Below are 17,027 nucleotides of genomic sequence, written 5' to 3' on the forward strand. Positions count from 1 at the left end.
GCACATACTTTCTTTCATTTGGGCTGTACTTTTTCTTTTGGGCATCTATTCAGTTATCCTTTTACAATTGCTTAGCTCCGTTAGGAGCAAGAAAGGATCTGGGAATAAGTTAAAAAACAATCTAGGTGATAGTACAGTCATTGTGTGATTTGTAGGGCATAAAGCAGTAAGATTAACAGACTGACAGTGCTTGGAGTAGCTATGGAAAAGAATCACAATGTTATATATTAGAAAGTTTTCTATGTTTTGGTTGTTCCTAGTCATGGTGACCCATTTCTGTGTGCTTTCAACCCTGGGACTGTTTTTAAAAATTAGCCTTACTTTTTTAGTCTGCTCATTAAGTGACCACAAAGACAACCTTCTGAGGCATAACAGTTTGAAAATAGAAAGGTGAAAGTGTAATTTGAGTAGAAGATTATGTCTTCTATCAGTATTCTTATTCTTTATTTTCAAATTCTGATAATCGCACATTCTAGCAACATTTTTATTCTTACTTTGTTTTTAATTTCTGAGGATTAATTGAGATCAATCACAGGTAGAATGAAATATAGTTTAAACGTATTTGTAACAAATTTTTACTTAAGCACAAGCTCGTATTATTTAATAAGAGTTTAGTAAGATAGCTAGATATACAAAAGTTAATTGCATTTTGGTGGGCTACCAACAAACAAAATTTAAGAAAAGATGCCATTTACAATAGCAACAAAAATATACTTACTGGGAACAAACCCTACAAAAGATGTGCAAGACATTTATGCAGAAAACTATAACTTTATCATAGGGTGTTTAAAAAAAAAAAACCCTAAATATCATGTTCATGCAGGACAATTTGATTTTTCAAATGTCATTTTTCCCTAGTTAGTCTGTAGATTCAGTGCAGTTTAATCAAAATTCCAATAGGTGTTTTAGGGGAATCTGACAAACTGATTCTGTAGTAAAGGAGCACTGACCTGAGAAAAGCCATCCATCTCTGGAAGAGAGCTTTTCCTCTGGATAGCAAGCCTTCTGAAGCTATCTAATTCCTAGAGGTTTGTATAAAAATACAGTGCACAAAAATTAAACAGAACGCAGAGCCCAGAAACAGACTCACATGTATGTGGAAACACATATGTGGAAAATGACAGATAGCATTACAGATCCCTGATTTTACCCCTTGCAGATCTCTTCCAGATGGATTAAGGACTTAAATGGGAAAACCACATATACAAGAAAATATAGGCAGATATCTTTATGACTGCAGGGAGGGAATAATTTCTAAAATTAAGAATTTCTGTTTATCAAAAGTGAGTGAAAGAATAAGCCACTAACTTGGAAAAGATTTTTACCATTCTTATAACTGACAAAGGATTAGTATGGGGACATAGAAGTAATTCATATGAATCAATAAGAAAATGATCCCACCTTGTCCTCAGGGCCTCTGGGACACTCTGCTGGAGGGCTGGAACATTTTGGCAGGACAACAGGAATCTTTCCTTGACCCACTTCTGTGAATGTATCCAAATAGAGTCTCCCCCTAGAAAGAAAAGCGACCATTTGATTAAAGATGCACGTTGTAGCCGTGCAACAAAAACACCGAAAACTTCCCAATGTCCAGTAACAGATGACAAGTCAAGAACAGTACAGGATATCCACTCAATGGAATAATATGGAGCCTTCTTCCATTATAAGTATGAAGAACATATACATAATATTAAACAGAGCACAACTCAAAATTACGTTGAGGCTATATAAAAATTATATATAGGCAGAAGGGTGGAAAAAGGAAAACTTGTGATTTGTTGGGTTGAGAGGAGATTATAAGAGTTTTTTTGTTTTTTGTTTTTTTAATATCTTGCGATTACAATTTGTGAAATACAGAAATAAGAAACAGAAAACTCAGTAGAAAAATAGGCAGAAATCAAACAAGCCAAAAGTAAAATTAAGAAATAGTTCACAGAGGAGAAAACGTTAGTGGTTAAAAGCATCAGAAAAGAGGCTCAACCTCATTATTAAGCAGGAAAATGCAAATTAAATCCACATTGAGCCGTCTATTTATACCCAACAATTGGCAAAAAATATAGCCTAGAAGACAGTATCGAATATTTGGTGAAAATGTGATCAGTGGGGATATTTATATCCTGCTGTTGGAGTGTAACTGTTTTAACCACCTTTGAAAGTGATTTGGTATTACTGAGTCGAGTATGTGTATCCTCTAAGGCTCAGCAGTATTTTCCGTGGAGAAGCTTACACATGCATGCATAACCTGTCTGTATAAGAATGTTTACAGCAGTATTGTTCTTAATAGCAGAACCCAAAAACAACCTTTGTCCCATTGGTGGTACAGAGGTAGATACGTTATGGTCTATTCATAGACAGGCACACTAGATTCCAGTGACATTAATGAATTACAGCCACATGCATCAGAATCTCAAAACCAGTGTTGAGGGGGTGAGGGGTGGGAAGGAAGTTGCAGAAGAATATGTACAGCATGATTTCATTTTTATAAAGTTAAAACTGCAAAATTACATTTTTTATGTTTTAGGAACACAAAAATCTGTGGTAAATCTATTTTAAAAAGTGAGGGAGTGATAAACACAGAATTCAGAGTACAGGTAACCTCTGGGGGCGGAAGGAGATGTGGTGGTAGGGGGGCATGCAGTGGACTTCAAAGGATTGGTAGTGATCTCTTTCTTAAATGGGTAATGGTGGTTTGTTTTAATATTTTAATTATGCACATATTCTCTTTTCATAATAAGCATGTTATAAACCAATGTGTTATAAACCAAAGGAACATCTTACCTTTGATCTTTTCGAAAAGTTTTTACCATTTACAAAGTTAGATATCTGTGTTCTTACAACCTTACTGTTAATTTAACGAGAGTTTATCAATTTGGTCCTCACAAAGGGTTGTCACACTTTCCTTGCCTTGTAGATTTCCCATCAGACATCGCTAACAAGTCTCTTTCTGAGAGCTCTGCCACAATGCTCTGGAAGTCCAAAGGCAGGAGGAGAAGAGCGTCCCACCCTACTGCGGAATCCTCTAGTGAGCAGGGGGCTAGCGAAGCGGACATTGACAGTGATAGTGGCTACTGCAGCCCCAAACACAGCAACAACCAGCCCGCAGCAGGGGCTTTGAGAAATCCTGATTCTAGCACCATGAGTGTATGTAACATTGCTTTGATTTATCAGTTATTTATGTCAATATTTGTGTCCTCTGCTGAAGCCTAAGTATCTGTTTTTTAACAATTTCAATAGTAACAGGATAGTTAAAAATGTTTTTTGTATATTTTATTATTAATATGAAAAATACTCATTTGTGGAGAAGTGTTTTTTCTAAGATTGTAACAAGCATGCTTCATGCTAGACTGAATTTCAAAATGTTTTGCAAGGTATATGGTATTGACAAGTGGAAAATAATCATCTTTTTTGTTTCTATTTTTAGCATGTGGAATCATCTATATGTACAGGTACTTATTTCCTGCATAATGTTTTTGCTATACTTTCTTCTTTGTCCATGTCAGAATTTTGCTTTTAAGTAGGAAGCCTGCTGATGTTGCAGAAGATTTAGCCATCTCCCAAAGAGATTCAAGTTAATTTGAAAGTACTGCAGTTCTGCTGATAACCTTGAGAAAATATGGCTGGAAGTATTCTGCAAGATAAGACTTGGAGTACCACTTAAAGTTTATGGAAAAATTTCCAGTATTACATTTATAGTGACTGATTTTCAGTAGAGTCATGCACTGCCTAACAATGTGTCAGTGATGGACCACATATACAATGGTGCTCCCGTAAGATTAGTACCGTATAGCCTAGGTGTGTGGTAGGCTATTGCATCTAGGTTTGTGTAAGTACAGTCTATGATGTTCGCACAGTGACGAAATCGCCTAACGACACATTTCTCAGAATGTGCCCCTGTTGCTAAGTGATGCATGGCACACATGAAGTTAGGTCGCAGTTTAGGTTTCGGCATCTTTTATAAGTAAGTCATATTTTTAAATCTCACTTATTACAGGTGGTGTAAATTGGTCCAATGTAACTTGCCAGGCAACTCAGAAAAAACCTTGGATGGAAAAAAATCAGACATTTTCTAGAGGTGGAAGGCAGACTGAACAGAGAAATAATTCACAGGTAATTTGAATTAGTTTGGAGACATTTGATTAGTGTGAGATAAGTTATTGTAAATGGTATAGTGGTTTTTAAGGACAGTGTCCTTAATTTTTGGAGATGCATATTGAATTATGTAAAAGTAAGATATCATATCTGTAACTTTAAAATGGCTTAGCAATAAAAGTGTTATTTAAATTATGAAACTGAATGGCAAAATGTTGAATGAAGGGGTTGTGTACATGGGTGTATATTGTACCATTTTTTATATTTAAGAAATCTATTTGGATATTTCATAATTTTAAAAAAAAAGACCCTCCAATCCTGCTTCATCTGCCATGACTTATTGACATGAAAATCATTTTCATACGTTAAATATTGATTCTTTGGGCGCCCGAATGCAGCCTTCTCCACGTGTCTTTACTTTACTATAAATACTACGAGCCACACTCTGTGCTTGCTGCTCGGCCATGATGACTGCTGCCTCATGCTGTAGTGTGGCCTGACTGGGCAGCTTCCTGGTCTTGGGGAGCTAGTTCTGGCTTCGTACAGCAGAGCAGGTTATATACTGCTGTGAGCTTCCAATAACTGTCTTCCTATATTGGTTGTCTATGAAATCAGGGAGTTGTTTAGTGGTCAGCATTTTTAATTTTCAATTTTTAGATAGACTCCCTGGATTCCTTAAATCTAGTTAAGAATTTAAAGTTATCTTATGAATAAATCTGTGGATAATCTCAAATAAGAGTAAGTTACCAGTGAATTAAATAGATTCCCTGGATTCCTTAAATCTAGTTAAGAAATTAAAGTTATCTTATGAATAAATCTGTGGATAATCTCAAATAAGAGTAAGTTACCAATGAATTAAATAGATTCCCTGGATTCCTTAAATCTAGTTAAGAAATTAAAGTTATCTTATGAATAAATCTGTGGATAATCTCAAATAAGAGTATGTTACCAATGGATTAGATAGACCAAATACTTGCCTGTTCCTTTTCCTCCCTGAAATAAAGCACTTCAGATGTACCCTAACATTATTTAGGCTGTCAGGAAAACAAGCAGAATAATGCCCTTTTCTCTATGATTATTGCAAAAATGAGTCAGTGGGGTTTGTGGCAGGCTCGTGAGGTAGTGTAGCTTTAGTTGATTAAAAAGAAAAGAGCTAAAACAAGAATTGTTTCTATAGATTACATAAACAAAATCTACAAAATGTTTAGTTAAGGGCTAAAATTTTACATTCAAATTGTAACTGCTAGACCTGCCAAATTTGCAGTCTCGGTACTGTTAACTTGGTTATCAGTAGTCCAGTACAGAGGAAATAATGCTGATATATATGGAGAAACATTTTATCTCTGCCTCAAAACTGATGAAGAATGGTAAAAGAACCAAAAAAGAAAATTATGCAAATACAAATAATGTTAAATATTGTTTACTTTGTATCTCTCTTTATTCTAGAAGAACTGGAGCCAGCAGTTGAACAGTGTGTTTGTTTTCTTTTCTACTTCTGATGCTTTGTTACACTTTTCTTAAGTTTGTATTTGTTTGATTTTTGACACGCAGAATCTTAAGTCAAAATATTTTCCCCTTTTGCAATTTCTGATTGTTTTTAGGCTTAAAAAGTCTTCTAGAAATAAAATAAATATTCATTGTGTTTTCTGCTACTTTTTTATAGCATAATGTTTAGGATTTTTATCTGAGATTTATTTTGATGCGTGGTATAACATAGTGATGTCGATTTTCAAAGTAGTTAGTTGATTGTCCTAATGTTGTAATTCATTCTTTACTCTGAGTTGTGCTGCCCTTTTAGTCATTAGCTAATTTCTTATGTCTTAGGTGCTGTTTCTGAGCTATTTTGTTCCATTTATCAGATTTTTGCACCTGTACCATGCTCTTTTAACTACTGTACCATGCAGTGATTTTTAATATTTTTACCAGTGTTTTAACATTTGAAAAGGTGGATTCTTTCTAAATTCTGATGTAGCCTCAATTTAAACAATGGACAGAATCTAAAAACTTAAGTTTCTAAAACTGGTTTTATTTTGTGAATAGGTTGAAAAATAAAAGATGAAAAAGATGTAATGAAAAATCTCATTTTTATCCATATCCCCTTATCTTTCCTACCTCTATCCCACTTTGTTTAGTTTTTTTGTGTATTTTCTCAGAGTTTCTTCATGTCATTATAAGTAAATACAAGTATGTGTATTATGTTTTATCCACTCTGTTCTGTGCTCTGCTTTCATCACTTAACAATGTATTTTGGAGACATTTCCATGTTAATTCGTAGAGGGCTTCCACACGTTTAACAATTCCTAATCTTGTATGGATGTATTCTTGTTAATTTCTGTAGTCCTGTTGATGGACACTTAAGTTGTTTGTAAACTATTGCTGTTATAAACATACTGCAGGGTCATTTAGAAAATATGTATGTACAGCAGTATAATAAATTTCAAGATAAGGGACTGCTGGGTGAAAAGGTAGTCATCTCTGTCATTTGGTAAATATGACCAAATTGAATCATTTTACATTCTCAACAATAGTATGGAGAATGTCTATTTCCATATAGCCCCAGAAGTTCTGTTTTTTCAGGATTTTGGATTTGTGCCAGTTAGGGGAAACTGGTGTATTAATGTAGTTGAGCATCTTTCCATGGTTAAAGACTGTTTGTACTTTTCTGTGAATTTACCTGGTCATATCCTTTACTCATTATTTGTGTCTTGATCTATTCCCTTCTTTTGGTACATTTTTTAATCAGTTGGATCAAGTTCTTAGCAGATTTTTAAAATTTCTAGGAGCCTTTAGTCTATAATGTGAGTTGCAAATATTTTGCTAGGTTTTCATTTTTATTTTTGACTTTGCTCATTATTATTGCCATGCACAAGTTTATTTTATGTTTTAAAGTGTATTGAGAAGTTTATTTTTATAAGTTGATTTTATTGTTTTTTTAATGGCTTCCAGGTTTTAAATTGTAGTTAGAAAAACCTTTTCTGTGCTCCACAGTTATAAAGGAATTTGCCAATTTTCCTCTGGTGTGTTTATGCTCTTGTTTTTTTACATTTAAATCTTTATTCCATTTGGAGTTTTTCTTGGTGGATGGTGTGAGATATGGGTCCTATTTTATGTTTTCCAGGTGGCTACCCAAATCTCCCAACACCATTTATTGAAAAGCCCCATCTTTTCGCTGATTTGAGATAACCACTTTTATCACCATTAAATTCCACTATATATTGAAATCTTTTGTTATGTTGGTCACTAAATTAATCTATCAACTTAGGGAAAATGGATTACTTTTATGATATGGCGTCTTTCTATGCAAAAAACAGTATGTCTTCCTATTTTTGAGTCATTTTTTTGTATTCTGCAGAAGAGTAATATAGTTTTCCAAAATAAATTTGTGCATATTCCTCATACATCAAGTCCTAGTAATTTTTTCTTTTTTGTTATGTAAACAGTGTGAAAGCGTAAATCTCTTAATATTAATTTTGTGCCAGTCATTTAAGAATCTTAATATGTATTTGAATCTTAATATATATTTCTGCTTTGTTCAGTTCTGTATGCCCACTTTTTATCAAAAAAACACTTTCTCTTAGAAGACCTAAAAAAAAAATGAGACTGTTAATTTATTCCAAGAGGTGATTGAAATACTTACATACTTAGTCCTCATGAACTTGGTTGGGACCATTAGTTTGGGGGTTTTAGTTTAATGCTGGAGCTTTATGTCTCCAAGTGCAAGAATCAAGTTGCATTTATTTTTTTAAAAAATTGTTTTAATGTTTGTAACAACACTAATGCATATATTCTAACTCTGGTTTACAATAAGGCTTACTTTTTGATGTAATTTAGTGCTGTTTGAAGGGCAGGTTGGCATTTACTTTTTTGTGATAGTGACTGTACAAAGAAATGAGTTGCACTTAAGAATTATTCTCTTGCTGTTTTATTCATCCCTAACTTGGGGCTTGATTATTAGTACTTATTTCAGTGTTGATAATTTACGTGAATTAAGTTGTTTCTTTAGTACCTGGACATTGTAAATTGCATTTGTTTTACCACCCGTGTATGAGCTTCTTTTCATGAGCCAATTTTAAAAATGTTTTATTATGAGAATTTCTGAACAGACAGTAAAGTTGAAATAGTTTTACAGAGAGCGTTCATATAGCTACTAGCTAGATGCTGTCTAACATTTTACTGAAAGGTGCTTCATCACATATGTATTACCCTATCCATCTCACTATCCATATTCATGAGTCTATTTTAAAATGAAGTAAATTTTTAAAACCAAGAAACTGTTGGGTATCTGGCAAGTTATGTATTTTCTTAACTGGTACTTACAGGTTATAGGAAGTAGACCAGTTGTCACGGTGCGTGTTCTAAGGAAGAATTAAATTTGCTGTATGACTATCCTCTGGTCTATAGTTCTGCCATACAGCCTGCCTCCCAGAAGAGTATAAAAATTCTATTTCTTATCAGCAAGTCTTTTTAGACCAGTTGCTTAGCCTGGGAATTGCTAGGTGGTTCCAGGTCTTTGTGTGCATATTTTTGATTTCATAAAGCCTGTATACCAGCACATTCTGTCCAGGTCTGTTTCAGGTTGTGTTTATTGTTAGAATTTTTGGGTAACTCATAATAAAGATCGTACTTTTCATGTCTTCTAAGTATCCTGGTTAAGACGAGACATTCCTTGTTAGCTGCATTGGCTACTTAAGAGAGGGAACTTGAAATGTCTTAAGATTCTTAAAATGCTTAATGTGTTTTTTTTCTTGCCTCTATGACAATTGGACATTTTGCAAATTGTTAATACAATAGCAATAATTTATGTGATTGAGGAAATTTTTTTTGTCTTAAATTATTTTCTTGGAAACAAGATTTTTAATCTTTCCCAGGAATTCTGTTTTTTCTGTTTTAATAAAACGACAGATCCTAGAAGGCTTAAATAACACTATAATAAAAAGGTAATGTGCAGTTTCTCCCAATGGTAACATCTTGCAAAACTATAGTACAATATCAACCTGGATATTGACATTGATTCAGTCAAGATACATAACAGATCCATCGCTGCAAGGATCCTTCATGTTGCCCTTTTATAGCCACACTCCCTTCCCTTCTCTAGCAGCCTCTCCTTCAGCCCTAGAATCCACGAATCTGTTCCCCCTTTCTGTAATTCTATCATTTTAAGAATGTATAAATGAACTCATATAGTCCTTTTACGATTGGCCTTTTTCACTTGCATGATTCTCTGGAGGTTTGTCCAGATTGTTGGGTATATCACTAGTTCGTTTTTGTGCTGACTCCTGTTCCATAGTATGGATGTACCAGTTAGTTTAACTGTTCTCCTAACGGAGGACGTCTGGGCTGTTTCCAGTTTTAGGCTATTATGAGTAAAGCTGATATAAATCTTCATGTACAGGGGAAAAAAAATAAAGTAGTGTGCATTAATTATCATATTTTCCTTATAATTATTTGTCAAAAGTTTTAACCTTTTATAATAAGTTACGCACTTTATGAAAATGAGTTGCACACTTTGTGTACTTTTCTGTAAGTATGTTATACTTCTATAAAACATTTACTTAAAAATAGTAAGAGTTTTTTTTCCTCTGGGGTTTACTTAGGTTGGATTCAGATGCCGAGGACATAGCACTTCCTCTGAAAGAAGACAGAATTTGCAAAAGAGACAAGATAATAAGCAGTTAAACCCCAGTCAATCTCATAGAGGCAACCCAAATTCTGAGTCTTTGTATTTTGAGGTATTTTTTTAAACTCTGTAAACTGCTATAGCTAATGTTCCTATTAAGAAGTTAATTTTCTTATGTTATAAGTACTTTTTATGTTTTAACGTGACTCCACTATTAGATTATAAATTACTTATAAGTATTGACTCATTTTTATCTTGGTTGTGTACAGTTAGTCTAACATTAACTTAGTTAATGCTTATTTTTATACATTTTTGTCAGGAGTAGTCGTCATTTTGAGATAACATGTAGAGGTAGAACTTGATTTTATATGGATTTCATCTAGTATGAAACTTTCTTCCTAATTTTTGTTATTGTTGTTCAGTTTGCTTTTCAGGTTTTTCAGATTTAAATAGTTCAATCTTTAATTTGTGCTGCTAGCCAGGAGAGTCTTGGAGAAGGAAGAAAAGGGGCTATTTTACTTTCTTTAATAGGCAGACAATTTATATTCCAATTGCAATGTTTCTATCATTTGTTTATATATAACTGGCTCTTGTTGGAGGCCTGTTACATGTATAAAGTAAGGTGCTCTGAATGATACATTAAGGTGAATAAACTACCCTTTGGGAGGCTGCTGTGTAGTGAGGAATATAGCCATGTACACTATGTACTTGCTTGAATGTGTTTGGAGTGGAAAGGAGAGACAAGTCCCTTTGGGTTTGGGGCAGGGGTAAGGATAACGTTTTGAATCGATTTTAAAGATTGAGTAAAATTTGGTTGTGTCAAGATAGTGAACACCATCCCAGGTAACACATTTGAGTAACTCATTTTTGTTGGATCGTAGTTTCTATAAAATGAGTTAACAGATGGAGATTAAAGTGGAAAGCATGCTTGAGGCTGGAGGCTAGAGATCGATAACATGTTAGATAAGCTTAGTGTAAATCAACCTAAAGAACTTGAGAGTGTATCTTAATTCTTCTATCAAGAACAATACATGTGGCAGATTTAGTATTGGCGCTTAAGCATATGGTTGGTTCCATACTTACATTTAGTTAAAGATATTAGATAAAATTTTCTATGTTAGAAAAGAAATTACTTTGAATACGAAGTTTCTTTAAATTTTTATTTTTTAACTTTTGACCTTATTGACAGGTGGGTGTAGTAATGCAGGACAGGGAATATATTAATGAAATTCATAGTAAGCCATTTGTTTAAAATGTTTTCCAGATTATCTGAATTGTGATAAAATCCTTTTTGAGTTTCTTTTTGATTACCTACCCATCTTAAGGGTAGAATTATTAATAAGAATGGAATAGTGGATGCAAAAATCCGAAGGATGGACATGTGTGGATATGCCCCTATCCTTGAATAGTTAAATTAGCTGTTTTAGCATATGAGAAGTGAGATTGTCTTTTTAAGACCGACTTTAAATAGTTCAGTAGTAGAATTAAAAAAAAGAAGTTCTTCCTCTTTTTTCATTACTCTTAATTAAGCATTATAAAAAGGTTTTCTTGAGTTTATTGCTTTGAACTCTCCTTTTACTTAAAATGTGAAATTATTTCAGGATGAAGATGGATTTCGAGAACTAAATGAGAATGGAAATGCTAAGGACGAGAATATTCAACAGAAACTCTCTTCAAAAGTAGTAAGTGACTCTTATTAAAGAGATAAGCAAAATAGAACATCTTTTGAACTATGGCTATGATGTAAAGAAAGATTACAGGTAAGTGTAAAGACGTGTGAGGCAGCGTCATTTAGAAGAAACAGTGTATTTGGTTCTTACCTTTAGTATTTCTTTTCAGCATAGCCAGAACAAAGATACTTTCCTATGAAATCCGCAGTTCCATTACAGACCATTAATGCCATTAATTAAATATCATAAACATACAGTCCATACTGAGATTTACCCAGTTGTAAAACTTAACTTTGGAGTTATTTTATTTCGCTTTCAGTCCAGGATCCAGACAAAGGTCACCTGTTGCACTAAGCTGTTTTGTCTCTTTATTATTTCCCAGTTTAGAATGGTCCCACCATCTCACTCTGCTCTTTATGATGTTGAATCCTTTGAAGGGTCTAGTCCACTTACCACCTTCTTGATTGTCTTTCGTTGTGATTAGAATTTTATGGGATCACTAACAAATGTTTTTCTCTGGTTATCATAGTTGGATGATTTACCTGAGAACTCACCAATCAATATAGTTCAGACTCCAATTCCCATCACAACTTCAGTTCCTAAACGTGCAAAAAGTCAGAAGAAGAAAGCTTTAGCAGCAGCTCTTGCCACAGCTCAAGAATATTCAGAAATAAGTATGGAGCAAAAAAAATTACAGGTACATTTTATGTACAAGTAACTTTATTTTTTTTGGTTTGGGAGGATGAATAGATGGAATGACAAATCTAATCATGTTGCCACATTTTTGTGCTATAACGGAAAGTAAATGTTTTCATGTTTACTTTGCAGGAAGCTTTATCAAAGGCAGCTGGAAAAAAGAATAAAACCCCTGTGCAGCTGGATTTGGGGGATATGTTAGCAGCTCTGGAAAAACAACAACAAGCGATGAAAGCGCGGCAGATTACTAATACGAGACCACTGTCGTGTACAGGTGATACCGTTAGTCTGAGCAGTTTGCTCTTTGGCTTTGGTAATACATTTTTATATTGTTAATCTAAGTTGTATCTATAAAAGTAAAAGAATCCGGAGTCTAAACTACTCCCCAGCTCCTTTCCTGCCCCCTAGAAGCCCCCCATCGGTAGACTGCACTGTAGTCTTCTGACCACTCCCTACCTTTCCCTCCCCCTGTCCCCAGTCTCTCTTAAAAAGGAGTGATCTTTTTAAAATACAAGCTGGGTTATATCACTCCACTGCTCAAAACCCTTCAATACCTCTTCATCTCACTTGGCGTGAAGTCCGAGTCCTGATTAAGGCCGTATCTTAGCTGACCCTAATAGCTTTTGGCCCATATCTCCATGCTCTTCTCACACACAATGCTCCAGCTATGTTAGCCCCCTCACTGTTCCACAGACACACCCAACATACTCCTAGCTCAGTGTCTTTGTGCTTACTATTTCATTTTCCTGGAGCCTCTCTTTCCTCAGTTATCTGTATCGTTTGTTCCCTTCCTTCAGGTCTCTCTTCAAATGTCAGTTGGTGTACATTTTGAATCAAATATTTTCTTCCTTCAAAAGAAAATCACAAGTAATTTGGCTTTATAACTGCTAAAATATCCAATTTAAAACCAAATGGGAAACATAGAGTTTTGATCAAATTGTATGTGTGTGTCTATGTCTGTGTGTGTGAGAGAGAGAGGGAGAGAATGAGAATGATCTAGCTTTTTACTGAAGCAGTAATTTATATTTTAACAAACCTCATCAAATTTAGAGCTCAGCAAGCTCTGATGTACTCCCTTATTTCTTTTCATAGCCTTTGTTTTAGAGGATGAGGAATAGGATAAAGAAAGGGGAAAGGCACCAACAAAAACCACTCATGATGAAGAGGCAGAGTAAATTTTCTATTTCTTCTGTTCTTATCTAAAAGGTCTGTTGTTTTTAAACAAAAAGCTAATAAGTAACAGTGTATAACTTTAATCCTACCTGCAGAATGTTTAAACCTATAGCTAGTCACCCATCGAGTATGAGCCTTAGCTTTGAGTACTATTAGTAAAAATAATACTGAGTGCATACACAGCTTTAGAGTTGCGTGTTACTGAGATGAGGAGAGTGGCAGTAACCTCTCCCTAAGAGTAAAGCACTATAGGCAATGGAACTGAGAGCAGTGTTCCGGAGGCACTGTGGCTTAGTGGCTGCAATCAGGAGCTCTGGAGTAAAGTTGCCTGAGTTTGAATCCTGTTCTTCCATGTATTTCCTTGGCAAGTTGCTTAACCTTCCTGTTCAGTTTCTTCACATTAAAATGGAGGTAATGATAGTACCTGCTTCAGGATTGTTTTGAGGATTAAATGAGATGATACGTGTAAAGTGCTTAGAAGAATGTCTGGGTTATAATCATGCAATAAATGTTAACTAATTATTATGGAGAAGAGATTGTTAACCTGTGATACTTCACATGACTCATTGTTACAAGTTTGATTCATTTAGCAAATGTTAATATATTCAAATGTAAAGTATTTACCTGCAAAGTGTGGTGTCAGGAACTGTTGGAATTACAGATAGGATTAAGATATCTCTGCGGTCAAGAAGTTTGTAATCTAGTCAGGGAAAAAGACATACACAAATAACTAATAAAAAGCAGTGCTGGCAGAAGAGAGAGTGATTTATGTCAACAGGGAGGTATGGGGAGGGTGTTATAAATAACCCATATGTGGTAGCATTTGGACTGGGCTTTGAAGAGGGGAGTAAGATTCTGGAATTCTTAATTTCTAGAAATGAAATTAACCTCTAACCCATCACTAGTGTTAAAATTGGAGAGTGCTAAGGTTTCAGCTTTCAGGGGAAGTCCAAGAAAAGAATGAGATAGTGGTAGAGATGCAAAAGAATTGTATGGAATTGATAGGGTTTTTTTGTTTGTTTGTTTATTTGTTGTTTTTTTTTTTTTACTGTGGAATGTGGAAACAGGTCAAAGATGACTCCAAACTCTGGCGTGGAGGACTGTGGTGGTGATAGGGGCTCTGATGATCCCAAATAAGATAAAGATCCTGGAAGAAGAATTTTATTGGAAAGAGGAGACCCTGTTGTATTTGAAATGCTAGTTGGGGAGATCCTGGTGGTTCCTACTTAACATATAGTTATGTGTGTGCAGTTTAGGTTAAAAGTCAGTGAGTTTCAATTAGAGATGATTGTTGTAGCTATGGAAATACATCAGGTTGTCAGAGGAAAGAAAAGTTAGGAAAAAGATGTCAGGGATAAAGCCTTGTAGAATGCTCAGATTTAAAGGACAAGAGGAAGAAGAACCAGAAAAACAGGTTTGAAAAAGAGTAAGAAAAATGGAATGTAATGTCACAGAAGGCAAGGATAGAATTTTGAGGAAGAGGATATGATCTTTGATACCAAAAGCTGAAAAAAACAAATAGATTGAAGACTCAGAAAATTCAGTTTGACAATTGCAAGGTTATGTGTGATCTTGATAGTAGCAGTTTCAAGAGTGGGTAAGGCAGAGGCCAGATTGTAATGATGTGGAAGGTGATTGATGAGAAAGCAGACTGTTCAGAAGTTTAGTAGGGAAGTGATGGTACCTTAGCTTGAGAGGAAGCCAGTCAAGGGAAGGGTTTGTTTGTTTGCCTTTTTTCTTTCTTTCTTTTATATACAGGAGGTTTTAGCTTGTTACTGAGAGTTATGGAAAAGAGTCAAGGCTTAAGGAGGAACTTGAAAGATGCAAGGGGAAAGGAAGAGAGCAAGATCCTCGAGGAATTAATCTGGAGATGGCATTAAGAGCAGAGGTGGTTAGTGAGCCTCGGACAGGAGTAAGGATGCCTGCTGCATCCTCTCAGGTGGCTTTATAAGTTTATGTTGGATAGCATCTTCTCAAGGAGGTGGCTGGAAAACTTCTCTGCTAGAGTGAGAAGATTGAGATTAGAAAGGTCTAGGACTGCTAAGCGATTGGGGGAGTAGCCGCTGGGGAATGAGAGGATCAGTCAGGCATAACAGAATTGCTGAATACTGGAAGTGCAGCTGAGGAGGAAATCATCATTCTTTACAGACAGATTGAAATGAGGAGAGGAGTGGTAGACTTCTATTTTATATAAGGGTGATTCTTATGTAAGGCAGATTCTAGGAATAAGGAGAGGTGCAGACTTTTGAAATTTTAGAGAGAGAATCATTCTGACTGAAGACCACTTGCAAGCCATTGCCATGCTTGAGGGTTGCTGAAGTAGTGTAGAACTAACAATTTATTTATCCCTTCTTTGGACCATGAAATTAGTTAGTTGTATTGGCTTTGTCGTCTTTATCTTATGGAGGCTAAAAAGATGGATAAAAGCTGTATCTGAGGAACACTGCACAGCCGTGTACTGCTGCTGCTATTAGGGTGTCTTTTTTTCCCCCAGGAAGAGGATGTTCTTGTTTTTGTAGATTTATCATTAGAAAATTTGAAAGTATGTAGAGTTGGCTATAATAATAAAATTAATGTTCTTGTTTGTTTTTAGTGGTCACTGCAGCTTCTTTTCACACTAAAGACTCTACTAACAGAAAACCTTTAACTAAAAGTCAGCCCTGTTTGACATCCTTTAATTCTTTGGACATTACTTCCTCTAAAGCAAAAAAAGGAAAAGAAAAGGAAATTGCAAAACTAAAACGACCCACAGCACTTAAAAAGGTAAACCAAAATCTGGAGATGTTTATTTTACAGGCTAAATAGGGTTTAAATCTGTGTTGCAAAAGTAGTTCTGGCATTTTAGCCAGTAGATTATTGTGAAATGTTCACAGGCATGCATCTTCATGATGAGTAGTTAACTCGAGGTTGGGGATATCATCAGCATCATGACTATCTTTCTGTGTTGAACAAGGCCCTGGAGAAGGAATTCTTTCTATAAAGTTAAAAAGAAAAGTTAAGCATTTAATATCCAAAAACGTTGGATGCTAAGAAACAGAAACCCGGGATTCTGGTACTAACTTCAGTGCTTATTTTGTAGTTTTAGGAAAATGTTTCTTACCCTCACCTTCCTCATCTACAACTCGGGAATAATTTCTGCTCTGTTTAACCCAGTATTAGGAGAAGCAGAATGAGATAATCCATGTCCAAATAATTGAAAACTGCACAATGTAAATCTAATGTAACTATATGACCTGGTTTCCAAAACTTGTTTTATCCATTTTTGGAGAAACTCTGTCAACCAGGATTTAAAGAATGAAACAGATGTGGTTTGATAGCTGTAGTATTATATAGCATAATTGTCTCCCTTTATTTTGAGTATAGTACTTCCTTCAACTACAGTTGTCTAAAATTACATTTATATTTTTGCCAATCAGTTTCTACATAGCCAAATAAACACATAACCACCCGAAATCCTCCTGTTCATATTTAAGTGAACTACTATACCTGTGTAATAGTGAACATTTTAATCATTCAGTACATACTTAAAGAGTGATCAGTAATTAAAGATTGGTGACGACTTTTAGGTTATTTTGAAAGAAAGAGAGGAAAAGAAGGGCCGTTTAACTGTGGACCACAATCTTTTGGGATCCGAGGAACCAGTAGAAATGCACTTAGATTTTATTGATGATTTGCCACAGGAGATTGTTTCCCAGGAAGGTAAGATCATCCCTTTTCCCCTTCTTCTCATGGAATAGTACAGAGTATTTTAAGAGAGGTAAGCCATCACTAGCTCCACTCCT

General features: G+C 35.0%; 1 protein-coding gene across 6 annotated transcripts in view; it reads left to right on the plus strand.

Annotated features, from left to right (window-relative positions):
• The window catches only part of SECISBP2L (SECIS binding protein 2 like), a 47,929-nt gene that overhangs the window by 13,426 nt on the left and 17,476 nt on the right, over window positions 1-17,027 (plus strand). For 2 of the 6 annotated variants that reach the window (XM_023617805.2, XM_070236846.1), the window contains exons 5-13: window positions 2,912-3,141; window positions 3,422-3,446; window positions 3,992-4,107; window positions 9,684-9,818; window positions 11,308-11,388; window positions 11,906-12,073; window positions 12,205-12,346; window positions 15,839-16,008; window positions 16,812-16,944. In XM_023617805.2, the coding sequence (XP_023473573.1) occupies window positions 2,912-3,141; window positions 3,422-3,446; window positions 3,992-4,107; window positions 9,684-9,818; window positions 11,308-11,388; window positions 11,906-12,073; window positions 12,205-12,346; window positions 15,839-16,008; window positions 16,812-16,944 (1,200 nt within the window). Of the gene's footprint in view, window positions 1-2,911; window positions 3,142-3,421; window positions 3,447-3,991; window positions 4,108-9,683; window positions 9,819-11,307; window positions 11,389-11,905; window positions 12,074-12,204; window positions 12,386-15,838; window positions 16,009-16,811; window positions 16,945-17,027 lie in introns of all 6 variants that reach the window. The other 4 variants (XM_023617793.2, XM_023617800.2, XM_023617814.2 and 1 more) reach the window with 2 other exon arrangements.

Source organism: Equus caballus, chromosome 1 (genome assembly GCF_041296265.1).
Source record: "Equus caballus isolate H_3958 breed thoroughbred chromosome 1, TB-T2T, whole genome shotgun sequence".
NCBI lineage: Eukaryota > Metazoa > Chordata > Mammalia > Perissodactyla > Equidae > Equus > Equus caballus.